General features: G+C 59.9%; 2 protein-coding genes across 9 annotated transcripts in view; one reads left to right on the forward strand and one right to left on the reverse strand.

Annotated features, from left to right (window-relative positions):
* Positions 1 to 310: 310 nt before the first annotated feature.
* LOC128088594 (sodium-dependent proline transporter-like) lies at positions 311 to 8,541 on the forward strand. Its single transcript, XM_052699307.1, has 15 exons — positions 311 to 419; positions 1,701 to 1,899; positions 2,558 to 2,689; positions 2,783 to 2,931; positions 4,023 to 4,072; positions 4,176 to 4,314; positions 4,390 to 4,524; positions 4,623 to 4,726; positions 4,839 to 4,963; positions 5,053 to 5,165; positions 5,480 to 5,614; positions 5,716 to 5,815; positions 6,052 to 6,170; positions 6,279 to 6,452; positions 7,764 to 8,541. Exons 1-15 carry the CDS (start codon positions 354 to 356, stop codon positions 7,896 to 7,898), a joined length of 1,875 nt encoding a protein of 624 aa, XP_052555267.1. The 5' UTR covers positions 311 to 353; the 3' UTR covers positions 7,899 to 8,541.
* Positions 8,452 to 27,435, reverse strand: part of STIM1 (stromal interaction molecule 1) — a 45,610-nt gene continuing 26,626 nt past the window's right edge. For 2 of the 8 annotated variants that reach the window (XM_052699274.1, XM_052699275.1), the window contains exons 7-13: positions 24,452 to 24,629; positions 22,080 to 22,247; positions 21,321 to 21,421; positions 20,466 to 20,701; positions 19,044 to 19,124; positions 16,901 to 17,279; positions 8,452 to 10,110 (exon numbers count right to left, since the gene is read on the reverse strand). In XM_052699274.1, coding sequence (XP_052555234.1) covers positions 9,591 to 10,110; positions 16,901 to 17,279; positions 19,044 to 19,124; positions 20,466 to 20,701; positions 21,321 to 21,421; positions 22,080 to 22,247; positions 24,452 to 24,629 — 1,663 coding nt within the window. In that variant the 3' untranslated portion in view covers positions 8,452 to 9,590. The remainder of the gene's footprint in view (positions 10,111 to 16,900; positions 17,280 to 19,043; positions 19,125 to 20,465; positions 20,702 to 21,320; positions 21,422 to 22,079; positions 22,248 to 24,451; positions 24,630 to 27,435) is intronic. The other 6 variants (XM_052699279.1, XM_052699278.1, XM_052699280.1 and 3 more) reach the window with 5 other exon arrangements.

The following is a 27,435-nucleotide window of genomic DNA, read 5'->3' on the forward strand; positions in this document are numbered from 1 at the left end:
TTGTGTTGAGGGACGTGGTTTAGTGAGAGCTATCGGTGATGGGCGGATGGTTGGACTGGATGATCTTGGAGGCCTTTTCCAACCTTGGTGTTTCTGTGATTCTGCCAGGGCACAGAGATGCTCTCCTGCGTGTCTCAGCCCAGGAGCATGAAACCACGACCCGACAGAAGCTTGGAGCTGCAGCTGGCCGCTCCAGCACGCACCTTGGCTCCACAGCTCACAGCTATGGGATGAGTAGCATGGAGGGACCACGCAGCCACGGCTGCCTGAGGGCTGGCAGGACCTGGGTGCACAGTGAGATGGGGCGGAGCTGCACCTGGCACAGGTGAGCACAGCACACCCTGCAGAAGGAAATGCCGAGCAGCGGGGATCTCCGCGCAACGGGGCTCCCGGCCCCCGCCGCACCAACGGAGCCCACGGTAGGACTGGGGCCCTGGGGACATCCTTGCACTGTCCCGACCTTGCTCCCAGCACCGGGAGCCCACTGGGTGCAGGTCCCCCTTTCCCCAGCCCCACGGAGGCTGGGTGCCCTCAATGAGTTCTGCTGGGAGCAGCGCTGGCGACGCTCGGATCGCTTGGGGGTTTGTCCCCGTGCAGCGCTTTGTCCCTCAGGCTCTGCAGAGGTGGGAAGCCTTGGGGGCAGCCCCGCTGCCATCAGGCGGTGCCCCCATCCCCACGGGGCACAGCTGTGAGGTTCTCAGAATGCTGGGTGCTGTGCTGGGTGCGGGGCAGGGCTCCCACCTACCACCCAGGCAGGCTGTGTCTGCTGTGCCCCGCTCTGAGCTCGGAGGAGATGATGCACAGCAGAAGCCTGAGCATCCGCAGAGGGCTGAAATGCCCCCACTGCCTTCCCTGCTTTCTTCACGCAATGCCTCGTGCTGTGACCCCGTGGCTGGGATGTGGGTGCATTGGGTGGGTGTGCAAAGTGCAGGAGCAGCACCCCAGGCTGAGGTACCCCCTGGTTTCCGTGCTTGGGCTGGCTCCTGTAATCACGTGGGGCATCCCCACGCTGTGCTTCCCGGACGGCTCTGACGCAGCACCAGGCAAAGGGCAGAGCCCTCCCTGTGGCCTTGTCTTGGTGGCACGATTCCTGCAATCTGCAGTTTGTTTGTGTCACCCAGTCAGTCGGTGCAGCACTGTTATCTCACAGGCACAGGGGCGGCTCTGTGTGAGGCACAGCCCCACATTGGCACTGGCACTGAGGGAAGTGCCATGAACTTTGCACCAGAGCAGCCAGGAGTGCCCTGCAGAGACTCTGAGCATCCCAAATGCCCACATCCCAGGGCACCCCACAGCATCACCCTGCAGCGATGCATGATGCCACGAGCACAGCTGCTCATGGCTGCTCTGCTGCCTGCAGGGAGGTACATGCTGGATTTTGGGGTTTCTGCAGCCTTTGGGGACTGCAGAGCTGCAAGAGTGCTTTCCATGCAGCTGGATGCAGATCGCTTTCCCTAGGGCCCGTCGCATTGTTAGGGAGGAGCGGTGCAGGCCAAGGAGCCCCAGCCCTTGTCCTGCTCATCCCAAGTCCTGTCTGCATGTGAGCTGGGCACGGAGCGGCCCCTGCACACCGCCCTGAGCCAGAACCCTGATCTTGGCACTGTGTGTGCAGCGATGCTTCTTCCTCACCCATCCTCCTCATCCTCCTCTGCTCTGCTGTGATCTCAGGCATGCGTTCCCAATTCTTTGTTCCTCTGCAGGTGAACGTCTTCCAGACGCAGGATCCGATCACCCCCCAGCCTGGTGCAGAGCCCCCAGCTCCAGCGGGGAGCCCGGCCCCCAACCCACCCCGTGACACCTGGGCCGGGCGGCACACCTTCCTGCTCTCCTGCCTGGGCTACTGCGTGGGGCTGGGCAACGTCTGGCGCTTCCCCTACCTGTGCTACCGCAATGGAGGAGGTGGGTGCTGCCCTGGTGCTGGGGCTCGGTTTGCTCGGGGGCCTCGGAGTCCTGTGCTGCCCTCTGGCCCCACTGCTTTAACCCCACTGCGACGTGCAAGGTGCCCAAGTCGGCTCCATGGTGCCATGCAGGAATGAGGATGTGCCCAGCACTGCAGCTGGGCCGAGCTTTGCACCTTGCCTTCACTGAGGAATTTGGCCCCAGGGCAGGGCTGCGGATGCTGCTCTGCTTCAGGGCATGGGTGTGGGGTCGGTGTGTCCGTCCCTCCATTCATCTCCAGTGGCCCCACTGCCAGCACTCCGTGCTCTGTGCCGTGCAGTGAGGAAGAAGAGGTGCACGCAGCTGGGCGTTCCCTGGGGCTGGGATGGGCAGCAGGAGCCCACGCTGCCCTTTGGGCTTCACATCCATGGGGCTCCTGGTCCGGGTGGGAAGGGACTTGAATACCACCCACCCCCCTTCATGGGCAGGAACATCTCCCATAGTCCAGGGGCCCAAAACCCCACCTGAGGCCTCGTTCAATAAGTGCCAGGGATGGGTGCTCACAGCTCTTTGGGGAGCCCAGGGGCTTTCCCTGCTCTGTGCCCATCTCCTGGGGGGTTGCAGGACCTGTTGTGTCCTCTGGCCATCCCCGGACTCACTGCCCCTCTCCTCCTGCCAGGCGTCTTCCTCATCCCCTACTTCCTCATGCTGCTCCTGGTGGGGCTGCCCCTCTTCCTGATGGAGCTGAGCCTGGGGCAGTACGGGGCCGCGGGGCCCATCACCGTCTGGAAGTGCTGCCCCATCCTGCAAGGTAGGCCCAGCACCAAGGGCGCCTCTCCCCACACCCCTCTCAGCTCCCAGCCCCTCGGAGGCAGGCACGGAGCAGCCCCTCTCCCCGGTGCAGGTGTTGGTGTGGGCATGATGGTGGTGTCCTCCCTGGTGTCCATCTACTACAACGTCATCATCGCATGGGCCTTCTACTACCTGGGCTCGTCCTTCCAGAGCCCCCTGCCCTGGTCCTGCGATGCCCCCCGGAACGCGGAGCTCTGCCAGGTCGGCGGCCCTGAGCAGGAACGGGACGGGGATCCGGGGATGGGGATCCCTCAGGGTCAGGCTTTACCTGCAGCTGGGGAAGGGGCAGCAGATCAGGCTGGGGCCGGGGCCAGGGAGGGTTGGAGGGGGGTGATGATGATGGTGGTGATGATGGGAGGGGTGGTGATGGTGGTGGTGATGGTGGAGGGAGTGGTGGGAGTGGTGATGATGGTGATGGTTTTGATAGTGGTGGTGGTGATGATGATGATGATGGCCGTGGTGATGATGATGGTGATGATGATGATGGTGGTGGTGGTGATGGTGATGATGATGGTGGGGGGAGGGGTGATGATTGTGGTGATGGTGGTGATGTTGATGATGGTGGTGATGATGATGATGGTGGTGGTGAAGATGTTGATGGTGGTGGTGGTGATGATGATGGTGGTGATGCTGCTGATGATGGTGGTGATGATGTTGATGGTGGTGGTGGTGATGATGTTGATGGTGATGATGATGGTGGTGGTGGTGGTGGTGGTGGTGATGATGATGGTGATGATGATGTTGATGGTGGTGGTGGTGATGATGTTGATGGTGGTGGTGATGATGGTGATGATGATGATGGTGGTGATGATGGTGATGGTGGTGATGATGTTGATGGTGGTGGTGATGATGTTGATGGTGGTGGTGATGATGGTGATGATGGTGATGATGATGATGTTGATGGTGGTGATGATGATGGTGGTGATGATGGTGGTGGTGGTGGTGATGATGTTGATGGTGGTGGTGATGATGTTGATGATGATGATGGTGGTGATGATGTTGATGGTGGTGGTGATGATGGTGATGATGATGATGGTGGTGATGATGATGATGGTGGTGGTGGTGATGATGTTGATGGTGATGGTGGTGATGATGATGATGATGATGGTGGTGATGATGATGATGATGATGGTGATGGTGGTGATGGTGGTGATGATGATGATGATGATGGTGGTGGTGGTGATGATGATGATGGTGGTGGTGATGATGGTGATGATGATGATGGTGGTGGTGGTGATGGTGATGATGATGATGATCGTGGTGGTGATGATGATGATGATGGTGTCTTGCAGAATGCATCAGGGAGTGCTACCCATACCAGTGCCAGTGAGGCTTTCTGGAAGTAAGTTGGTGGAAGCAAGCTGGCTCCTTCCCCCCGGTCCCACAGCGTGGGGGCTCAGGGATTCAGCATCCCCATCCCACTGACTGCCATCCCCACACCTCAGCGAGCAGGTGCTGGGAGTGACACACAGCTCTGGCCTTGGTGACCCCGGCTCAGTGCAGTGGCTGCTTGCACTGTGTCTGCTGGCAGCCTGGATCGTGGTCTTCCTGTGCATGCTGGGGGGCATCCACAGCTCAGGCAAGGTGAGCAGGGAAGGGGGGGGAGCACAGCTGGGGATGCTGAGCCAGCAGAGCGGGGCTGAGCTGTGCCCTGTGCAGGTGGTGTACATCACGGCCACCTTCCCCTACCTGATCCTCCTCATCCTCATCATCCGTGGGGCCACGCTGCCCGGCTCCCTCGATGGCGTCCGCTTCTACCTCTCCTCGGATTGGAGCAAGCTGCTGAGCGCGCAGGTAACGCCAACGCCGGGGCCGGGAGCTGTGAGACCCCCAGATGGGGGCAGTGGGGGTGGGTGGGACCCGACAGCCCCCCCGTGGCCTCGTGCCCCCAGGTGTGGAGCGATGCGGCCTCGCAGATCTTCTACTCGCTGGGCATCGGCTTTGGGGGGCTGCTCTCCATGGCCTCCTACAACAAGTTTGACAACAACGTCGTTCGGTGAGCTGGGGGTGGGCGCTGAGGGGCGGCAGTGGGGACGTGAGTCCCTGGGGGGGGGGTGCCCCACTCCGTCCTCCCCGTGGATGTGGGGTAGAGACGCTCTCCCTGGCAGGGACACCCTGGTCATCGCCATCGGGAACTGCTGCACCAGTTTCTTGGCCGGCTTCGCCATCTTCTCGGTGCTGGGACACATGGCCTTGAAGAGGGACATCCCTGTGGGCAGCGTCGCTGAGTCTGGTGTGGTTTTGGAGACACGGGGTGCTGTGTGAGGGGGTGCTGTTGAGCACCACGGTGTTTTCCCTCATCCTGATGTCTCCATCCTGCAGGCCCTGGGCTGGCGTTCGTGGCGTACCCTGAGGCTCTCTCCCTGCTGCCTGGTTCCCCGTTCTGGTCCATCCTCTTCTTCCTGATGCTCTTCATGCTGGGAGTGGACACTTTGGTGATTGTCACACTGGGAAGTCCCCTGTCCCGCCCTGTGCCTGGCCTTGTGGTGCCAGGTACACCCTGACCTCGGCATGCAGGAGGCAAAATGTGCACAGAACGTGGGGCTGGGGAGCTCTGTGCGTGTGGGGCTGCCGCTGGGGTGGGATGCAGAGCCAGTGGGTCCACCCAGGGAGGTGAGGCTGCTACGTGCCCCTGGTGGGGCTGCGCCCAAGGCCACGTGTGCTCAGTGCAATGGGGACAAGGGTGCTGCGGGGACCATCCTGGTGAAGGTGGGTTTCCTGCCACCCCCTTGACATCCCTGTCCCTCAGTTTGGGAACATCGAGGCCATCACGACCGCCATCATGGATGAGTTCCCAGCCCTGCGGGAGGGGAAGAGGAAGGTGACGTTCCTGGCTGTGCTCTGCTTCTCCTTCTACCTCCTGGGGCTCCTCCTCGTCACCCAGGTGCGTGGGGCCCATGCTGGATGCATCCTGGGGGTTGTCCTGGGGGCACAGAGGGCCCGCCCCCCTGTATGGATCCCGGGTGCTGACCTGCCCACTCATAGGGTGGCATCTTCTGGTTCACCCTCATTGACACCTACAGCACCAGCTTCGGGCTGATCATCATCACCCTCCTCATGTGCATCGGCATCGCCTCCTGCTATGGTGAGCGGAGGTGGGGGGCTCCAAGGAGCAGAGCTGGGGGGGCTCCACGGAGTGGAACTGAGGGGTTCCACGGAGCAGAGCTGGGCTGTGATCTTCCCTGCACCCTGGGAAGCGGTTTCAGCACTGCCCACCCACATGGCACCATCCTGATGTCCTGGGGGGGGCACAGGGGCTGTGGGTGCCTGGCACAGAGCCCTGCTGGGGTGGGGGGCTGGCTGTGACCCCGTGTCCCACAGGCATTCAGCGGTTCTGCTGGGACATTGTGACCATGATCTGCCGCTGCCCGCCGTGGTACAGCCGTGTGCTGGGCTGCTTCAAGGTGTGCTGGGTCTTCTTCACCCCCTGCCTGCTGCTGGTAAGTGTTGGGCACTGCCTGAGCTCCTCTCGGTCAGGGGGGCAGCCCGGGTGGCCCTGATGTCCCCACGGTGCCTTCATCACACTGCTGCCCGCTCCATCCTCACAGTTCACACTCATCTTCACGTTCCTGGACATGTACAACGTTCCCCTGCGCTACGGCACCTATGAGTTCCCAGCGTGGGGCACCAGCCTGGGTGTCTGCATGGGCGTCCTCAGCTGTGTGCAGATCCCCATCGGTGCCATTGTGGCTCTGTGCCACCAGACTGGGACACTGAGAGATGTGAGTGTGAACTGGGCAGGCTGGGGGATGGGGTGGAATGGGGATAGGGACAGAATGGAGATGGGGTGGAAGAGGGGATGGGGGTGGGATAGGGGTGGGATGGGATGAGGGTCAGGATGGAATGGGGATGAGGATGGGATGGGGGTGGGGATGGTGCTAGGATGGGGGTGGGGAGGGGATGGGGATGGGATGGAGATGGGATGGGGATGGGATGGAGATGGGATGGGGATGGGGATGGGGATGCGGATGGGATGGAGATGGAATGGGGATGGGGATGGGGATGGGGGTGGGGATGGGATGGAGATGGAATGGGGATGGGGTTGGGGGTGGGGATGGGGATGGGATGGGGATGGGATGGAGATGGAATGGGGATGGGGATGGGGATGGGGATGGGGGTGGGATGGAGATGGGATGGGGGTGGGGATGGGGATGGGGTTGGGATGGGGATGGGATGGGGATGGGATGGAGATGGGATGGGGGTGGGGATGGGGATGGGATGGAGATGGGATGGGGATGGGATGGAGATGGAATGGGGATGGGGATGGGGATGGGGATGGGGGTGGGGATGGGGATGGGGATGGTGGGGATGGGGATGGGGATGGGGATGGGGATGGGATGGAGATGGGATGGGGGTGGGGATGGGGATGGGGTTGGGATGGGGATGGGATGGGGATGGGGATGGGGGTGGGGATGGGATGGAGATGGAATGGGGATGGGGGTGGGGGTGGGGATGGGGATGGGATGGGGATGGGATGGAGATGGAATGGGGATGGGGATGGGGATGGGGGTGGGGATGGGGATGGGGATGGTGGGGATGGGGATGGTGGGGATGGGGATGGGGATGGGGATGGGGTTGGGATGGAGATGGGATGGGGGTGGGGATGGGGATGGGGTTGGGATGAGGATGGGATGGGGATGGGATGGAGATGGGATGGGGGTGGGGATGGGGATGGGGTTGGGATGGGGATGGGATGGGGATGGGATGGAGATGGGATGTGGTTGTGATGGGGATGGGGTTGGGATGGGGATGGGGTTGGGATGGGGTTGGGATGGGGATGGGATTGGGATGGGGATGGGATGGGGATGGGGGTGGGGAGAAAGACAGGAATGCAAACATGGGGATGGGGTTGAGACGGGGATGGGAACAGTGACGGGGGCAGAGCAGGGGCTGACCCACTGCTGGAGACAGGGACGACCGGGGGTGATGCTTTCCCCTCCCCAAGAGAGAAAAGGGGCTGAAGCCACGAGGTCTGGATGCGGAGCGGGGGCTGGACAACTCTGCAGCAGTTTCCCACCCTCGCACCCCCGCAGCGCTTCCAGAAAGCCATGCAGCCCCTCCACTCCTGGGGGAGAACCGCTGCCAGCACCGAGCCCATCATCGAGGTGCCCTTCACCATCACCCTGAGCAGCAGCGACTTCACCACACCGCCGCACAGCGAGAGCTGAACCGGCGCCGGGCAGCGCCGCGGTGCCGCGTCCCAGAGGTTGGTGATCACTGATCCCAGCGTGGATTTTAATCCTCTTTCCTGGAAACGTTCTGTGTGCTCCAAAAGGTGCCTCCAAGGGACTCTCTATGAGCAGGGCTGGCGGTGCGGGCTGCGCTCCAGTCCCTTGCTGGCCCTTGTGGGCACCGTCTGCCTTGGGGCAGCTGCATGGACCCAGCGGGGCTGGCAGCGTTCTGCCCGCAGCAGCCGCCTCTGCGTGGCCCTGTGCACATCCTGAGCCCGGGGCTGGGATGGCCCAAGGGTGAGCCTGGAGCTTCAGGGGCTCCTTTCCAGCTCGCCATCCCCACACACTGCTGGACAGGACAGGTGGGGATGAGCCTTCCTTGGAGGCACGGCCTTCCTTGGAGGCTGCCCGGGCGCCCCTGGGTGGCGTCCTCAGCCCGGTCCCGGTGTCCATCCATCCTTCCTGTGGGCACCCAGCCCTGCCTCGATCCTCCCAGCCGGGACCCCACCTCTGCAGGGCAGGAAGAGAGAGCACAGCAGGCGCCTGCTCGTAAAATAGACTACATGCTTTATTGGATTTAAAAGTTTTATGAAATGGCCCAAAAATAAAATAAATCGAGTTGGCAGAGGCGTCACCACCAGTTCCGCTCCGTGGATCTTCGACCCCCCCCCCCCCCACCTCCGGGAGCAGCGCCCGGAGCGCAGCCTTGGGCACTGCAGGCACTTAAAAGTCATTGAGAGGAAATTTTCACTTAAAGCAACAGCTCATTGTCTAACTACCACCTACGGAACGAAAAAACACCTTTACAGCCCTTCCCGTCTTGGCGATGGATGTGGACGTGTCACTCTGGCACAAAGCACGGCCCCAGAGGCTGCCGGCATCCCCTCACCTCTGTGCTCTGGGTCGGCCTCGGGGCAGCAGCCGCCCCCCATAGCGGTGCTGTGCGGGGGGCCGGGCAGGGCAGTGAGCAACAGAGCAGAGATCAGCCCTGAGCACAGCAGCTCCAGCAGCCTCAGGACCTGCTGGGCCTCCGCTCACCCCGTATGTGGGGCACACAGCCCACCCCACGGTGCGGCCATCCATCTGCGCCGTCCCCAGCCTTGAAGCTGAGCCCAACCCGGCCCTCTCCAGGCAGGCAGACGGAGCAACGGGCGGCTGCTGAGCCCCAGCTCCATCCCCGGTGACCCCAGCGGGCAGCACTGCTGGGGTGCGAGCGGGATAACGCTGCTGGGCAGCGCAGCACCACGGGGAGGGGGCTCAGAGTGCTCTGCCCATCGGGAGCCAGGAGGGCATCCATCCCCCCAACCTGCCCCTCCCCGACCCCCAGCGCCCCGACTGTGCGCAGGGCGGCGGAGGCAGAAGAACCGAAAAAAACAAAAAGGTACAAAATAGAAAAATACAAATAAAAGCTCATTGAAACCAAACCCAAATACGCCGTGTGGCCGAGCGGAGGCGGATAACTGGAAGCCATGCACAGCAAAGCCGGGGACTACAGCGACGGGGAGGGGGGGTGAGACAGGGCGGCTGTCGCCTTCGGGGGGTGCAGATGCCTTCTGGCTTCTCAGCCCGGCCAATAAATAAGTTTAAATAGCTCCTCTCGCCGCGGGGACGCGGTTCCCAATGCCCGGGGCCGGGCGCGCTCCCCCGGTGCCAGCGGGTCGCTCCGTGGGGTTCCTCCGCCCTCCCCCTCTATTTCCTGGGCTTCTTGAAGATCTTTAGGGGGAACTTTTTCTTGCTCTGGCCCGGGTCGATCTCGTCGCCCGTCAGGCTGCCGTCCTCATCCCCTGCGCCCTTCTTGGCAGCCAGCTGCGGGATGCGGGTGCTCTTGGAGCTGTTGGGCCGGCAGTCAGAGATGGGGGACGGGGTGTCGGGGTCGGTGGAGCTGGGGCTGTGCGACCGCGAGGAATCCGAGTGGCTGTGCTTGGAGGCCGCCGGGTGGCCGATCTCCCCCAGGCTGGAGGATTTCTCCATGCCGTGGTTCACCATCATCATCTTCTTCATCACCGAGGGGCTCTCGGACGGTCGCTCCGGGCCGGGGGGCTCCGCGTGTCGGCTGCCTCCGTTTGGGGTGTGCCCGGATCCGGCATCCTCGATGGATCGGGTGAGCAGAGCGGGCCGGGCGGCCAGCAGCTTGGGAGCAGCGCTGGGCAGGCGCTGGGCTTCGCTCAGGTGCGGGATGGACGACTCGGAGTCGCAGCGCGTCAGGTCTCTGCATGGAGAGGATGGATGGATGGTTAGCAGCACCCGGACCGAGCGGGTGGCACCGCAGCAGAGGGATGGGAGCTGGGCCAGCACCTTCCCCTGAGCCCCGTCCTCGCGGGCGCTGCAGGGACCCGGGATGGGGCGCCATCGGCCGCACGCAGGGCGCAGGCACGGCCGGAGCGCAGCCGTGGCACGGAGAGCCCCGACCCACGGCAGCGGCCCCGAGCTCAGGAGTGCAGCCCCAGCCCCGCAGTTGGGCCCGAGCCCCCCGGCCCTCAGCCCAGCCCTGCACCCACAGATCGACCCCGGCCCCGTGGGGGGCTGCAGCCCAGCCCGCGCCCCCTGCCCAGCCCCGCAGCCCAGCGGTTTGTGCCCCCGCCCGGTGCCTTCCTCCTGCGGTGCCAAAAGCAATGCAATGCTGCCCTGCTGCCCTGAACGGCTTCTTTCCAAAGTGGGGAAGGGGTCCCCAGGGCAGGGGAAGCCGCAGCGCTCTGCCACTGCCCCCACTGACCCATGTCCTCAATGGACGGAGCCACGCGCTGCTGCCCCACTCCCTCTGCCCCTCAGGGCACATCATGGCGTGGCGTCCCCAGGTGTCCCCAATGGACCTGGCAGCACTGTATGAAAGGGCACAGATGGGAGAGGCCACAAGCAGCCCGCTGTGGGTCACCCAACAGCACTGCGCCAATGGTGGGGCGGCCCTCACAGCACAGAGCTCTGCAATGGTAACAAAGGTCTTTGGGAACAAAGCCACGGGAAAGAACACGGATGTGGGGCTGAGCCCTGCGTAACAGCGGGGTCAGGTTGGGGATGAAGGGGTTGGGGATGAGGAACAATTTCCTCTTGGAAAGAGTGGCAATGCACCGGCACGGCTACCCAAGGATAGGGGGGGTCACCATCCCTGGCGGTGCTCAGGTGGGGCAGTGAGGGATGTGGGCAGTGGGCACAGCGGGGTGGCCTGGGGGTCTTTCCAGCCTTCAAGGCTCCATGAAGTTCACCCAAACATGGTCAGCCACTGCAGCCTGCAAGAAGTGAGCTCAGCTGCAACGCCTGCTGCTCTGCACCTCGAAGCGATAACGGCACCAAGCGTCCTTCTCTTCCAAAGCCCACCCAGGCTTTGTAAGCACCGAGGTGTCTGGTGCAAGAGATGTCCTTTCAAACGAAAGGGATTCTGCAGCAAGAATAAGAGCTGCACCCTGCAGCGTCCGCGAGGTGACACAGCACCCCTGAGCTGACGCAGCACCCACGAGGCGATGCAGAGCCTCTGCTCCTCCTTCCCGAGGGGCCGTTCTTAACCCATGAGACAACAGCAGCCACAACATCACAGCCAGCAGGCGGGGAACCGTCCTGTGGGGCCGCAGGGCGCCCTGCCTCCAACTGCACGCGATGGAAACCTGAGCTGGGACAGCTGCTCTGTGCTCACAGCAGGGGTGATGGCGAGGACACAGGCAGGGATGTCACCTCAGGGTGTCACCTCCACTGGTGGCACTGAGGGGCCACTGCTGCGGTTCTACTGCTGTCAGCACTGTGGGATGCCCCCCTGATCATGGAGTGAGAACTGTGGGCAGGAGGAAAGGAGCCCGGCATGGTCCTGGGGCCAGAGCTGTGCACAGGGATGTGAGATCAGGGTTATCCATGGGGATGTGAGACCAGGGCTCGCATAAGGAAGTGATGCTGAGGCTGTCCGTGGGGATGCGACACCAGGTGGTATCCATAGGGATGTGACACCAAGCACCATCCACGGGGATGTGACACCAGGACCATCTGTGGGATGTGACATCAGGCAGTATCCATGGGCATGTGGCACCAGGGCTGTCCACAGGCAAGTAAGACCAAGGCCTTCTGTGGGGATGTGACATCAGGGCTGTCCATGGGGATGTGACCAAGCCAAGCACTATCCGTGGGGATGTGACAGCAGGGCCATGTGGGGGATGTGACACCAAGCAGTAGCCGTGGGGATGTGACACTGGTGCTGTCCGTGGGGATGTGACACCAGGCACACGCTGCCCTGCCAAGAAAGAGGGCTGGCACAGAGGACACAGGGCTGAGGCTCAGCTGACAGGGCTGGCACAGTTCCTGCTGCTGCCCATAGATTTTCCACAGGAAATGCTGCCTGCAGCTGTGAGGACAGCGTGCTGCCAGGGCTGGGTGCAGAGCACAGGGCTGGAAGGTGCCGCTGAGCATTCCTGTGCTATGGCAAAGCCACCACCTGCTGCCTTTCCTGAACTCAGATCTGAGCACGGAGAGACCCGGGCACCTCTGGTGTTTCTTTTGTGTGCAGCTGGCTGTGCTCACACCGATGGGCTGGGGCAGATTTAAGCAGCCTGCAGGCAGGAGCCGCGCTCTGCTCTGCTCCATCTGCCCTCCCTGCTCCCATCTGCGCCTCCTCCATCACTGCTCCAGGAATCCAAACCGCCCGCGAGGAATGGGAGCCAGCAGGGAGATGTGGATGTGCTGCATTCGGCGAGCAAAAGAAGCAGAGAGCGAACCATGGCAGAAGGAAGGGCTGGTGGGGATGGAGGAAGAGAGGAGAGGATGGGAGGACAAGAGAAAAGAAATACGGGCTGCTCAGCCCTGCAGTCCGCGGGATGAGCTCCTGCAATGGGCTCCTGCTGCAGCGTGTGGCTGCTGTGCTCAGCGCTGCTCTGACACAGAGCAAACTGCAGCCCCTCTGCTTTTGCCTCAGCTGCTGCCTCCCCTCCTAGTTGGGGTCTCACAGCCCAACCTGCCCCGTTCCCACCCTACCATGGAGAGACGGCACCGGTGAGCAGAAACCCCTGTGCACAGAGAGCCCTGTGCACACACACAGAGACCTGTGCACACACACAGAGCTCTATGCACACACACACACAGCCCTGTGCACACACACACAGAGCTCTATGCACACACACACAGAGCCCTGTGCACACACACAGAGCCCTGTGCACACACACACAGAGCCCTATGCACACACACACAGAGCCCTGTGCACACACACACAGAGCCCTGTGCACACACACAGAGCTCTATGCACACACAGAGCCCTGTGCACACACACACAGAGCCCTGTGCACACACACACAGAGCTCTATGCACACACACAGAGCCCTGTGCACACACACAGAGCCCTGTGCACACACACACAGAGCTCTATGCACACACACACAGAGCCCTGTGCACACACACACAGAGACCTGTGCACACACACAGAGCTCTATGCACACACACACACAGCCCTGTGCACACACACACAGAGACCTGTGCACACACACAGAGCTCTATGCACACACACACACAGCCCTGTGCACACACACAGAGTCCTATGCACACACACACAGAGACCTGTGCACACACACAGAGCTCTATGCACACACACAGAGCCCTATGCACACACACACAGAGCCCTATGCACACACACACAGAGCCCTGTGCACACACACACAGAGCCCTGTGCACACACACACAGAGCCCTGTGCACAGACACAGAGCCCTATGCACACACACAGAGCCCTATGCACACACACACAGCCCTGTGCACACACACACAGCCCTGTGCACACACACACAGCCCTGTGCACACACACACAGAGCCCTATGCACACACACACAGAGCCCTATGCACACACACACAGAGCCCTGTGCACACACACAGAGCTCTATGCACACACACAGAGCCCTATGCACACACACACAGAGCCCTGTGCACACACACAGAGCTCTATGCACACACACAGAGCCCTGTGCACACACACAGAGCCCTGTGCACACACACAGAGCTCTATGCACACACAGAGCCCTGTGCACACACACACAGAGCCCTATGCACACACACACAGAGCCCTGTGCACACACACACAGAGCTCTATGCACACACACAGAGCCCTGTGCACACACACAGAGCCCAGTGCACACACATAGAGCCCTGTGCACACACACAGAGCTCTATGCACACACACACAGAGCCCTGTGCACAGACACAGAGCCCTGTGCACACACACACAGCCCTATGCACACACACAGAGCCCTATGCACACACACACACAGCCCTGTGCACACACACAGAGCCCTGTGCACACACACACAGAGCCCTGTGCACACACACACAGAGCCCTATGCACACACACAGAGCCCTGTGCACACACACACAGCCCTGTGCACACACACACAGAGCCCTATGCACACACACAGAGCCCTGTGCACACACACAGAGCCCTATGCACACACACACAGAGCCCTGTGCACACACACACAGAGCCCTATGCACACACACAGAGCCCTGTGCACACACACACAGCCCTGTGCACACACACACAGCCCTGTGCACACACACAGAGCCCTATGCACACATAGAGCCCTGTGCACACACACACAGAGCCCTGTGCACACACACACAGAGCCCTATGCACACACACACAGAGCCCTATGCACACACACACAGCCCTGTGCACACACACACAGAGCCCTGTGCACACACACACAGAGCCCTGTGCAGGCAGCCTTGCAGCCCCTCCAGCCCCATGCTGACACGGACAGACCCACATCAGCCTCCCAACTCACACCAGCTCTGACCTTATTCGCACCGGATCCTCTGAAGCCAATTGCAAAAGAGAAGCAAACAGTGAGCGGTTGCTGGACGGCAGAGCTCCCTGCCAGGGCTCTGGGCAGCCCTCCTCACCCCCCAGCACAGCCACGTGGGCTGAGCTGACCCTGCAGCCCAAAATCCCTCCTGCCCAGGAGCGCTGTGCTGCTACAGACGCAGCTTGTTGGTAACATCAAAGCAACAGCTCCACTTCGCCCAGTTCTCCATCACTGCTTTCCACGACAAACAGAGGCAGAGCGTGGATTTAGGGCTCTGCTCCTGCAGAGCTGAACCATAGAATGCCATGGGTTGGAAGGGGACCTCAAAGATCACAAAGCTCCAACCCCCCTGCAGCGTGCAGGGCTGCCAACCTCCATATCTAATACCAGACCAGGCTGCCCAGAGCCCCATCCAACCTGCCCAACCAACCATTCGTGCTCTGCAGGACTACAGTGCTGCACCACTGGGGACAGAGAGCAAGCAGCGAGCAGCAATCAGCTCCGATTAGCTCTGAGTGATGGAGGGGAATGTGAGAAGCCAGCCACGACTCCCTGCTAATGACCTGTTCTAATTGGGTTCCCTCTGCAGCCCCTCAGCACCGACCCACACAGCCGTTCAGCAGCGCACAGCAGAGCACAGCACTCAGCTGTTTGCTGGTTGCAGAGCCAGGTTAGGGCAGCTGGGAGCAATCCCAGGGCCAGGAGAGACTCCGCCGGACCCAAATTGGCAGTAATTAATTAAGTGGCATTTTAATTACGCTGCTTCTCCTAATCCCCAAACAAACACTGCCCAGCAAACCACGATGCTGCTTTTGGACTCTGCGCTGTGGTTTTCTGCAGCAAAACTGGTGCCTCCCTGTGTCCCCCATTGAGAGGTACAGCCTAGGGCTTAGAGCCTGCTGAGGTGCAGCACCCCGTAGTGCAGCACCCTGTGCCCACAGCACCCCACACCACAGCACCCCATGCTGCACCACGATGCCAGGCCCTGCAGTGTGCTGCAGATGGAGGTGGCTGATCTGGGATGGCTGCCTGTCACTGCAGGTCAGTGGGAGCAGCACTGTCCTGCCCGACCCACCAGGACCCCTCCAGCCTGCTCCCATCAGCTCCCTTCCCAAAGCCCAGCACAGAACAAAGCGATGCAGCACAGCCATGGGGCAGCTCCAGGAGGGGGGTCCATGGGGCACAGTGACCACTGCAGCCCCCCAGACCTGGGGGCCTCGCTGCAGCTCCCAACAGACACAGGGTTCCCAGCAGGGTGACACAGGACCTCCTGCTCCCTGTGAGCATCCCCTGCTCTGCCCCACTGCAGGATGCTGCCCGGCTCAGCTGCACCCACACACAGCTCGGTGCAGGAGAAGATGTGGGGTGACAATGGCTGCTGTGTGGGCAGAGGGCCCCAAAAAGCCCCCAGTCCTCACCTGAGAGGCACTGAACAGCAGCCTGAGATCTGGGAACATGGAGCTCTGCCTCACAGCATCACAGAATAGCTTGGGTTGGAAGGGAGCTCAAGGATCACGAAGCTCCAACCTCCCTCCAATGCAGGGCCACCAACCTCCCCATTTCACAGCAGCCCAGGCTGCCCAGGGCCCCATCCAACCTGGCCTTGAACACCTCCAGGGATGGACGGGGCATCACAGCCTCTCTGGGCAGCTGTTCCAGCCCCTCACCACTCTCTAAACAACTTCTCCCTGACATCCAACCTCCAGCTGCCCTCCCTCAACTCCAAACCACTTCCCCTTGTCCCGAGCCATTTCCCCTTGCCTTGCACTGCTGCTGCTCAGAGGTCCCTCAGCTGGAAGCACAACGCAGTGGATCTCCAGGTCCTGTCAGCACTGAGCTCACAGCGCCCAGCAGCTCCAATGCGAGCTCACAGCAATGCACCCACCTTGTTTCCTTTGCAAGCCCCCCAAAGCACAAAGGCTTCCTGCAAGGTCAGTGTTTGCTCAGTGGGTTGCATCCCCTCATCTGCAGCCCCCAGCCACGGTCTGAGTGCCCCAGAGCCAATCCAGCACCCCTGGATTTACCCACAGCTGAGCTCACGGCGATGGGAACGGACAGCAGAGCGCTCCCTGAGACTCCTGAGAGGGGAGGGAGGGGGGGAGGAAACACAGCTATGGGTAAACCACGATGCAGACACCCCAAAGGAAAGCGGGGAGGGATGGAGGAGAGAAAGCAGCCCTGCAAGCAGCAGCCCTGGGACACAGCAGGAGGGAGGGAGCGAGAAAAGAAACGGCATATACCCAAAGCTCTCAGTGCCACAGCGAGCTCCAGAGGTGACATCAGGAGGGGGCAGATCGGGGTTGGAGTCCATCTGAAGGAAATAAGAGGTGGTGTGATGGTGATAGAGAGGGTGGACATGGGAAGCAGGTGCAGGAGTGGCGGATGAGGAGCAAGAGGTGGCTGTGGTGGATGACGGAGCGGTGCCAGGAAGGTCAGAACTGAAAGGCTGTCCGGAGGAGAGGCTGTGCATTCGACGGAGGGGCATTCGGCCCGCCGGGTGCTGGGCAGGCTGGCCCGGCTCATGCTGGCTGTGCACATAACTCTCTACCAACCTCTGAGATCCGTGGCCGTGCTGGGGGTCCACCAGGCGCTGGCGAACGGTGCTGGGCAAAGCAGGAGCTGCAAGGAGAGAAGGGAGAGGGGCTGAACGCTCTGAGATGGGACCCCGACCGCAGCGCTGCTTTGGAGCACAGGCGTTAAGGTTGGTGCTGCTGCTTCGTTAATGGCTGCTGGTGAGAAGCTGTGCCCAACATTCCCAACGCGGCTGCTTTCTGAACACCTTATCTGACCGTCCTCACCCTGCCCAGCCCATCTGGCTGCTCCCTGCTGGGCTCCTCTGCAGCACAGCAGCACGTCTGGGGTACGTTGGTTCCCCCAGCACAGGCACTGAGCCCCTCATACCCCATGGCTGGGCTGTCCCATTGCTCTGCAGCCTGGGGGTCAGCGCAGGGATGCTCAGCTCCGTGCCCTCTGTGGCAGACGTGGGAGCTGGGTGCTAATCCCAGCGTTACAGAATGGTTTGGGTTGGAAGGGAGCTCAAGGATCACGAAGCTCCAACCCCCCTGTGCCATGCAGGGCCACCAACCTTCCCATTTCATAGCAGCCCAGGCTGCCCAGGGCCCCATCCAACCTGGCCTTGAACACCTCCAGGGATGGGGCCTTTGTCAGGTGCCATCACAGCTGGGATTACAGGGGATGGATATTACAGGGCTGGTCCCAAAGGGTGTCACTGAAGTCACACATGGCCAGGGAGCTCAGTCCCTCAGCTGTGCCCCAAACCCTACGCTGCAGATTTTGGAGCAGAGCATGCAGTCCATTCTCTCACATCCACACGAGCTGTTCCCCTTCTGCAGGAGATAAGGTGTTCAGGGTGACATACACAGCATGAGGAGTAAATGTGCAATCGGTTACGGAGGTGAACAGAGAGGAAAGCTCAGAAGTGAGGCAGAAGGAGAGCTCTTGTGGGAATCGAAGAACCAGCACATCACTGCCTTAACATCCCTCAGGGACATCAGATCCTCCTGCTGCTCTGCTGGCAGCAATGCAGGATCCCTGCAGGGACACCTCGAGTGGGAGAAGGAACAGCAAGCATCACTCAGGCAGCTTTATTTTCACATTGGTGGTTCTTCTCCAGTGTGATTCCATGGGTATCTGCTTGTCCTGGGATACACCTTTTCCCCATGAGGTCTCTCCTGCTGTTATTCCCACTTACCAGCTTGGCACCCTACAGCTCTGCGCTCTCCTTTTCCTTGCAATGAGTGTGGGACCAAAAGCTGAGCCCTGCCCTCCCTGCTGCAGCAAAGCCTCACATCATAGAATCACAGCATGGCCTGGGCTGCAAAGGAGCACAGCGCTCATCCAGCTCCAAGCCCTGCTGTGTGCAGGTCGCCAAGCAGCAGCCCAGGCTGCCCAGAGCCACATCCAGCCTGGCCTTGAATGCCTGCAGGGATGGGGCATCCACAGCATTCCCCCATCCTATAGCAGACAATCATCCTGTTCACAGCCTTCAGCCCAGGATCAGAGCCTGGGGACAGACTGGCACAGCACACAGCACTGCTCAGCATATTTCATTCCACACAGCTCTGGGGAAGGCACTGGGAGGGAAGATCCCCTCAGCCACCCACAGCAACACTCCGACTGCCCAGCAGCTGCCCAATGGGTTTTTGCTTTCTAAACCCAAGCCCTCAGGGTGCAGCCAGCTGTGGTTCTTCCTCATCCCACCAGGCTCCTCCCTGGTGTTAGTGAGGGTGACTCCATGTACAGAGGTTCATCTGTTAGTTGTTCCGTGCCAGAAAGTTGGAAAATCTGCGGATGTATTTTTAGTCCAGAAAAAGGGCAGAGAATAGAACAAAATAAAGTGGATATAATTAAAAAGAACCAAACCAGGGTATTTCCACAGGGACTGATCCTCCGAGGACAGAGACGAGCGATCGCTGAACCTGCGCCCAAAGAGCCAGGCTGCGTCTGGGGGAGGTGGGGGGAAGAGAAAGAAGTGACCGTGGGGAGCAGCAGCCCTGAGCATCCTGCTGCTGCTCCCTGATCACAGAACCACAGAGCCATGGGATGGCCTGGGTTGCAAAGGAGCTCAATGCTCATCCAGCTCCAACCCCCTGCTGTGTGCAGGTCGCCAACCAGCAGCCCAGGCTGCCCAGAGCCACATCCAGCCTGGCCTTGAATGCCTGCAGGGATGGGGCATCCACAGCCTCCTTGGGCAACCTGTGCCAGTGCCTCACCACCCTGTGTGTGAAAAACTTCCTCCTAAAACACATGTTTTAGGAGGATCCACACCCTGCACCTATTGATCCCATGGAATGCCCACAGCCCATCCCTCCTGCAGCCTTCCCAGCTGCTGCAGATCTCTCTTCAGCTCTGGGTGCTCTGTGCTGCTGCCCTGCTCCAAACCTTTGGTCCCTCCCCATCCCTGAGCAGGGCTGAACCCAGGGGAGGGAAGATTACAGCATCACAGAATGGTTTGGGTTGGAAGGGAGCTCAAGGATCACGAAGCTCCAAGCCCCCACCAATGCAGGGCCACCAACCTCCCCATCTCACAGCAGCCCAGGCTGCCCAGGGCCCCATCCAACCTGGCCTTGAACACCTCCAGGGATGGACGGGGCATCACAGCCTCTCTGGGCAGCTGTTCCAGCCCCTCACCACTCTCTCTCTAAACAACTTCCCCCTGACATCCAACCTCCAGCTGCCCTCCCTCAACTCCAAACCATTTCCCCTTGTCCTGCTGCCATCTCCCCTTTCCAAGAGTTGATGGGCACCAACAGGACAGCACCGGGCTCCTCTGCTCCTCCTCCCACCTCCTGCCTCTTACAGACCCAGCGCTGAGGAGGACCTGAGCAGCAAATCACCCGAAGGAGGCCACCTAGAAAGCTTGCTGCATCCAGTGCCGTCAGCACGGGCTGCTCTGCTCCCAGCGCTGCTCCTGCCAAGGCTTCCCTTCCTCTCACACAACTACAGATAGGAAGCTGCAGGTGGACTTTGCACGTTGGGAGGAGAAGCGAGGCCCCGTGTGAGTGTGGGTGCTGCAGCCAGGGCTGGTTCACAAAGTCCTCCCGTACAACGAGATGCAACCCAACATCTCAGCAACCCAGGAGCGAGAGGCACGCGCTGCCCCAGGCTCTGCCTTTCCTCCAAAGATGTGAGCAGCGCCAACCCGGGCGCCCACCCACCTCCCTGCCATCCTTAAACACCAATGCAGCCCCTCTCAGCTCCCCCAGCATCACCAATCCTACAGTTCCCTTCTCTTGCTCCCCCTCCACCCCCGACTCGATGCGGCGCCGCCCCACGGCTGCATACATTGCATGGACATGGGAGACACGATCTCCTCATCCAGGTCGTCCACGTCGTCGGTCATGATGAAGTGGGACGGGTTGGGCCTCGGGGTGCCCATCCAACCCGGGTCGATGTTGAGGGCGGATGCCAACGTGTGGATGCCGGGGTTGTTGACGATCTGGAAGCCGCAGAGCAGCTCGATCTGCTGCCAGCGATGCAGGCGCTCACGCAGCGCTGCCGTCACCTCGCTCAGTGCCTGCCTGCAAGCAAAGCAGGAGGGCTCGAAGGGAAAGCACGACCACAAGCTGTTTTACAATGCTATGAAAGGCTGCTTCTGTGGGACTCGGGGCTCTGTGTGGGTATGGATTGGTTGAGACCACAGGGCACTGGTGGGTGGGAGCGGGACCAGCCACTGAGAGCACAGCAGGGCTGGGAATCATGGAATCACAGCATGGCCTGGGCTGCACAGGAGCACAGCGCTCATCCAGCTCCAAGCCCTGCTGTGTGCAGGTCGCCAAGCAGCAGCCCAGGCTGCCCAGAGCCACATCCAGCCTGGCCTTGAATGCCTGCAGGGATGGGGCATCCACAGCCTCCTTGGGCAACCTGTGCCAGTGCCTCACCACCCTCTGCCTCCAAAACTTCCTCCTCACATCCAGCCCAAACCTCCCCTGTCTCACTTTCAAGCCATTCCCCTTGTCCTGTCACCACCCACCCTCACACACAGCCGTTCCCCCTCCTGTTCATCCGCTCCCTTCAAGCACTGAAGGCCACCATCAGGTCTCCCTGCAGCCTTCTCTTCTCCAAGCCAAACAAGCCCAGTTCCCTCAGCCTTTCCTCATAGGAGAAGCAGGGACAGGGAGGACTTGAGGAGACACTCACTTTGCAGTTAAGATTTTATGATCCACGTCATCTAGAGACGAGCTGTGAGCAACATGAAATGTTCCAAACAGAGTGTTGCGCTTCTTCTTAATTTTTTCAGCCTGGAATGTTAACAGAAAGAAGGAAAGGTCAGAGGAAGACGAGGACCTTGTGTTTCCTCCTGGACAAGAACATCCTGGAGGGGCTGTGACAGAAATAGCCCTGCAGCTGCTGGCACACGTGTGAATGGTGTGAAATGTGTTTCAGGACAGGAGGGTGACCCCCAGCCCATGGGCTGAGCAGGGAGATGCTGCCCTGCACCCCCAGCCCTGCAGCACGCCAGAAATCAGAGGGACCCAAACCAACTGCTCCATGCAGAGAAGGGCTCTCCCAGAGCCTGCCCTGGCCTTTCTAAGGATAGAACTATCACATGTCACGTCCATCATAACAGTGCAGTAGGGCAGAGGGACTCCTGTGAGCTGTCAGCTCTGGCTTCTGCACACATCCACAGAGCTGAATGCATGTTACAGCAGCTCCCCTGCAGCTCTCAGCTCCTCGGCTGGCACAGAAAGCTTGGAAAGACTGGGAATACAGAGAGGGTGATTCATTGCTACAGTGCATGTGCTCATAGGAAACGGTGCTGCCTGAGCACGTAGGACAGCCAGAACAGGGGCTGTGCACATGGTGTGAGGGCACAGAACACACCGTGCAGCTTCCATTCCCAAACCTCCCCCCGGGCAGCGATGGGCAAATCTCAGAGCAGGATGCTGAGATGCTCACCCCTTCCTTGGCCACCAGGAGCTGCTTTTCCGCGTTCTGCTTCTTGATGTTGTAGTACTGCACCTCCACCTCGTGGGTCAGCTGCAGCCACTTCTGCAGGGCCTCGGGGGCAGCCCAGCTGCAGTGTGATTCCAGCTCCTTCTCGGCGTTCTTCAGAGCCATTCGGACCTGAGGAGAGGCAGCAGTGCTGTGTTATGGGAAAGGGAATGGCTGCTGTGCTGCACCACTGGAATGGGGGCAACGGGGGGGCAAACAGGAGCCAGGGCTGGTCCAACATTTGGCTCACATTGACCCCACGCAGTGCCCAAGGAGGCTGTGGATGCCCCAGCCCTGCAGGCATTCAAGGCCAGGCTGGATGTGGCTCTGGGCAGCCTGGGCTGCTGGTTGGTGACCTGCACACAGCAGGGCTTGGAGCTGGATGAGCTGTGCTCCTTTGCAGCTCAGGCCGTGCTGTGATATCTGCTGCCTGTTGCCTGCTGCGTGCTGCCTACTATGTGCTGTGTGCATCACATCCATCACAGGGAACGAACCCAAACAGGGCTTATATGGTGTATGCTCCCCTGTGATGACCTCCAAGGTCCCATCCCGACCACCAAGTGGCACTTCATAAAGCAATGAGTGCCTTCTGACCCTGTGCTGCGTGGTCACCCCTTGGGCACAGCAGGACCCATTGAGGATGGATTTGCTGCAAGCAGCCCAGCCCCAAACACTGAGCTCTCAGCACCACTTGCTGTGCTCCAGCACGAGCTCCCAACCCCACAGAACCATTTTAGTCATAAGAACCAACGGGTGCAAAAGAAACTCTGGGTTTAATATCCACGGCATCAAACAACCAGACGAGTTCTACGGTCAGTGGGGTGATGGGTTACTGTGTGTGGGGGACACTGGGATGGTGGCTGTGTTACAGGCACACGGTGGGGGCAGGAGGACGATGCCAGTACTCACCCTTTGGAGGCATCCCTCATGAAGGCCTCTGAGAAACAACAGAGAGGGGAAGTCACCTCTAGCTGGCAGCTTTCCCGAGGGCAGGAGTGGTGGAACGGATGAGTGCCCTCGAGTTGGCAGCGGGTGGGACAGGAAGGCTTGGAGAGCTGTGCACCCCATAGAACGGCCCCAGCGCTGCTGTGCAGCTGGGCACTGAAGCTCAGTGCGTTCGTGGAGAGGTTGTGTGACAAACTGGGATCCTGGATGGGGCCTGAGGGCGTCAGAACTGCTCTCACTCCAACCAAGAGGAGGAAGGAATCTTGCACAGCTCCCTGCTGGCCGAGCGCTGACCTCTCCCCACCCAGTGCAATGCCTGGGCTCTGCTTTCCTCTCCTTCCTCCTCCCAGGTGGAGTGGATGGGGGCCGGGTTGGGACACACAAACACCTCACGGCACTGTGGGACACACGGTGCTGCCTCACATTATTTCTGTTGGAAGTGATCTGTGATCACATCAGGTCACAGCACAGCTTTCCCTCGGGTGAAACGGAGGGGCAGCTGCATTTGTGCTTTGGGCTGTAAAGCTTTGCAGGTTTGGGCACCAGGTGGTTCTGAGGCACAGCTCCCACGCCTCCCTTCGCTCCCTGCTGCTGAGCCACCATTAGCAATGCTGTTTATTTCCATCTCTTCCCTCCAGCCCTTATTGGGGCTCCCTGGGCTTTTAGATGTTGCATTGGAAGCCCTTTCTCTGACCTGTGATGCATTACTCAAACAGTGCCACACAAATGCATCGCTCGCACATCACTGCTGCCAGCATCACACACAAAACTCTCCCCAGGTCTGCATTTCCAGATTCATTTGGAAGGAAGTTCTCTTTGGACACCTCTGGAGCCAACGGCAGAACAGCTGCCCCACATCTCTCCTAAACCCACAGATGGAAAAGAGAGAGAAATCTGAAGGCTGGTGCTTTGGAAGGGGATGGGGGGTGCAGCTGCAAGCCAGGCAGCATTCCTGCCCTGTGGGGCAGCTCCACAGCCACCACCTCTCCCCCAGTCACTGCAGGGATGTGATGGAAGGGCCAGGTGACATCAGGTGGCTCTGAGCACTGATGGAGCTGTGCTCATTGCAGGCAGTGGCACCAGGTCTACTATTGGTCTGGCATTAAATGGGGAGGTTGGTGGCCCTGCATACGGTGGGGGGGTTGGAGCTTCGTGATCCTTCCAACCCTGGCCATTCAGTGATTCTGGGGGCCCCCAGGAATCCCCTCCAGCTCAAACCATTCTGTGATTCTCTGATCTTTTCCTTCACGAGGTAGGAAAAAGCAAAGGCAAAAAGGTGTTAGGAGCAGCACGGCACCGGGCTCGATGGCGGGCAGGCTCAGTGCTGGCTGCGTGCTGCTCCTATGGCATGCCACGTGTGCGTGTTTGTGCAACCACGGGCCGCCCCTCACCTGCTCCAGCTCCTGCTCTGCATACTTCTGCCTGCTCAGCTCATTCTCAGTGCCCTCCCGCAGCTCTCGCAGCCGATGCGCCTCCTGCTTGGCGATGCTGATCTCGTCCTGCAGCTTCTTCTCCAGGTGCACCTTTTCCACCTCCACGGAGCGATGCTCTTCCTGGGCCTTCTGCAGCCTGCAGGACAGGGAGATGGGAGCCGTGAGGAGCAGGGGGCGCCGTGCCATCGGCCCCCTCCTGTTCGCACTGCGCCAGCGGCCACCACAGCTGGAAGGCTGAGAAAGCTCACCGTGCTGAAAGGAAATGGTCACAGATGGAGCCACCTTAGCTGCGGCTGCTCCTGCCCTCCACACCCCAATGGGCACAGACAAAAGGGAAAAACGATCCTCAGCCACAAACCTGGCTCTGTGCAGCACGCAGGGGCTGTTCTGCAGCCCTGCAGCAAACGCTGAGCTTGTAGCGTGCTCAGCCCAGGGATGTGTGCAGCACGAGCAGAGCAGGGAGAATGGGGGCACTGAGCACACAGCAGAGCACCCAGCAAGGATGCACTGAGCCTAAGAGCAGGGCACAGAGCAAGGATGCAGAGAGCAATTAGGGGGTCTCTGCATGAGCAGAGCACAGAGCAAGCACTGAGTACAGAGTGGAGCACAACGCAAGGACGCACAGAAGCTGTGAATGGAGCACAGGGCAAGGATGCACTGAACACAGAGCAGAGCACAGAGCAAAGATGTGCAGAGCAGAGCAGAACACAAGACAGGGATGCACAGAGAGCAGAGCACAGAGCAGAGCACGAAACAGGGATGCACAGAGCAGAGCACAGAGCAAAGATGTGCAAAGCAGAGCAGAGCAGAGCACAAAACAGGGATGCACAGAGCAGAGCACAGAGCAAAGATGTGCAGAGCAGAGCAAAACACAAGACAGGGATGCACAGAGAGCAGAGCACAGAGCAGAGCACAAAACAGGGATGCACAGAGCAGAGCACAGAGCAAAGATGTGCAGAGCAGAGCAGAACACAAGACAGGGATGCACAGAGCAGAGCACAGAGCAAAGATGCACTGAGCCCATGAGCGGAACACAAAACAGGGATGCACAGCAGAGCACAAAACAAAGATGCACAGAAGCAAGAGCACAGAGCAAGGATGCACTGAGCACAGAGCAGAGCACAAAACAAGGATGCACTGAGTCCATAAGCAGGGCACAGAACAAGGATGCAGACCCAAGAACCCTTGCTCTGCAGGCTCATCCTTGGCACCCGGACAGCAATCGACAACAAATCTGGCCTCTCAGCAGCCATGATGTTGGCTCTCTTCTTGGAAAAGGTTTATTTTCAATTTACAGCTCTGTTGAGAAACTCCAGTGTTTTTCTTCCCAATTAACAGAGGTTTCTGCCAAGGCGTTCCAAGCCTTCAGATAAACCCACGCTCTCTGCCCTGAGCTCATTGCTGAAGCTCTCCCACAGTAGGGCCGTAAGAATTCCAAACCACCCAAATATCTCTATTTAAAGGAGAATTTTCCCCATGCTATGATGCAGAATTCCTTTCATAGGAGATTTATCCTCAAGGCAATTTCCAAGCGTGCACAACCATTGCATTTTCCCTTCCCACTGGCTTTTGCTCACAGCAGAGCTGTGCTTTCTGATGCTGGCAGTGGACAAAGCCACCCTCTGAGCCCTTTGCATGCAGTGAGCTCCAGGATGGAGGGCAGCACTGCGTTGTGCCATGGGCACAGATGGACCTAGAGCTCAGCAGCACATCAGCAGAGGGATGTGCTCTGATGTGAACTTATCTGCACGATGGGCACATGGGACTGGGAAGCATCAGTGCTAATGGGTGTTCCCAAAAGATGAGCCACAAATGGCTCTCAGTGTCTGCGTTCCCCTCCCCAGTCTCCAGGAACACAGCAGAGACAGGAATAGCAGCAGCAGCAGCAGATGGGGCCATCCTGCAGATGTGCTCAGCACTGAACTTCCATCAGTGGGAACAGCCTGGTTTGAGGTCCAAAAAGGAGTTTCTAGCAAGCAAACTGCTGAGCAGAACTGCCTCACTGGTGCCCAGGCCCATGGGGACCCAACCTGAGAGCTGGGATGGGAGGAACCTGAGAGCATCCAACGTGGCCAAGTGTAGGATCCTACAGCTGGGGAGGAACAGCCACAGCAGCAGTATAGTCGGGGCTGAGCTGCTGCACAGGGGCTCTGCAGAGAAGGACCTGGGAGTCCTGGTGGCCAGAAGGTGGCCGTGAGCCAGCAGTGTGCCCAAAAAGGCCGATGGGACCTGGGGTGCATTGCACAGAGTGCGGCCAGCAGGGCGAGGGAGGTTCTTCCAACCCCTCCAACCCCTGCACCTCTGCGATTCTGTGCTTAGGTTGGGGCCTCCTCACCTGGTTCTGAGCTCAGGTTCAGCTCCCCAGGCCCAGCTGCTCCTTCCCAGGTGCCCCCCCAGCACAGCCCTGCCCATCCCCTGTCCTGCACGGTGCCATGGATGAACACCATGCACCTGCAGGAGCTGCACACCCAGAGGTTCCCTGGTTCTCCAGGTTATGTCCTGGCTGTGATGGAGAACTCCACAAAGCCGTGTGAAATGAGCTGTGGATTACAGCCTGCTCCCTTGGCAGGCAGAGAGGAAAACCCTTCAAGTCCAAAAGAAAGCAGGTCACACATCTGCAGTGCTGACGTGGATGTGCTGCGCTGGGCACCGCCAGCCTGGTGCACTTCTAAGTGCCCTCTCACCATGCAGATACCAACTGATGTGATCACAGAAAAGCTTTTCAACACCTCCCATGCATGGATGGCTCCCAAGGGGCTGCCAGGCAGGGCAGCAGCCTTCCCAGATGACAACAAGCAAACTGGGTTACTTCCCATCCTTTAAGAGGCTCTTTTATCCAGAGAGGTACAGATCTGCTTTACAGTTCTGTGTGTTTGGGAGAAGTCATAGAATAATAGAATGGCCTGGGTTGAAAAGGACCACAATGATCATCAAGTTTCAAC

Source organism: Tympanuchus pallidicinctus, unplaced genomic scaffold, assembly GCF_026119805.1.
Source record: "Tympanuchus pallidicinctus isolate F22 unplaced genomic scaffold, pur_lepc_1.0 scaffold36, whole genome shotgun sequence".
NCBI classification, from domain to species: Eukaryota; Metazoa; Chordata; class Aves; order Galliformes; family Phasianidae; genus Tympanuchus; species Tympanuchus pallidicinctus.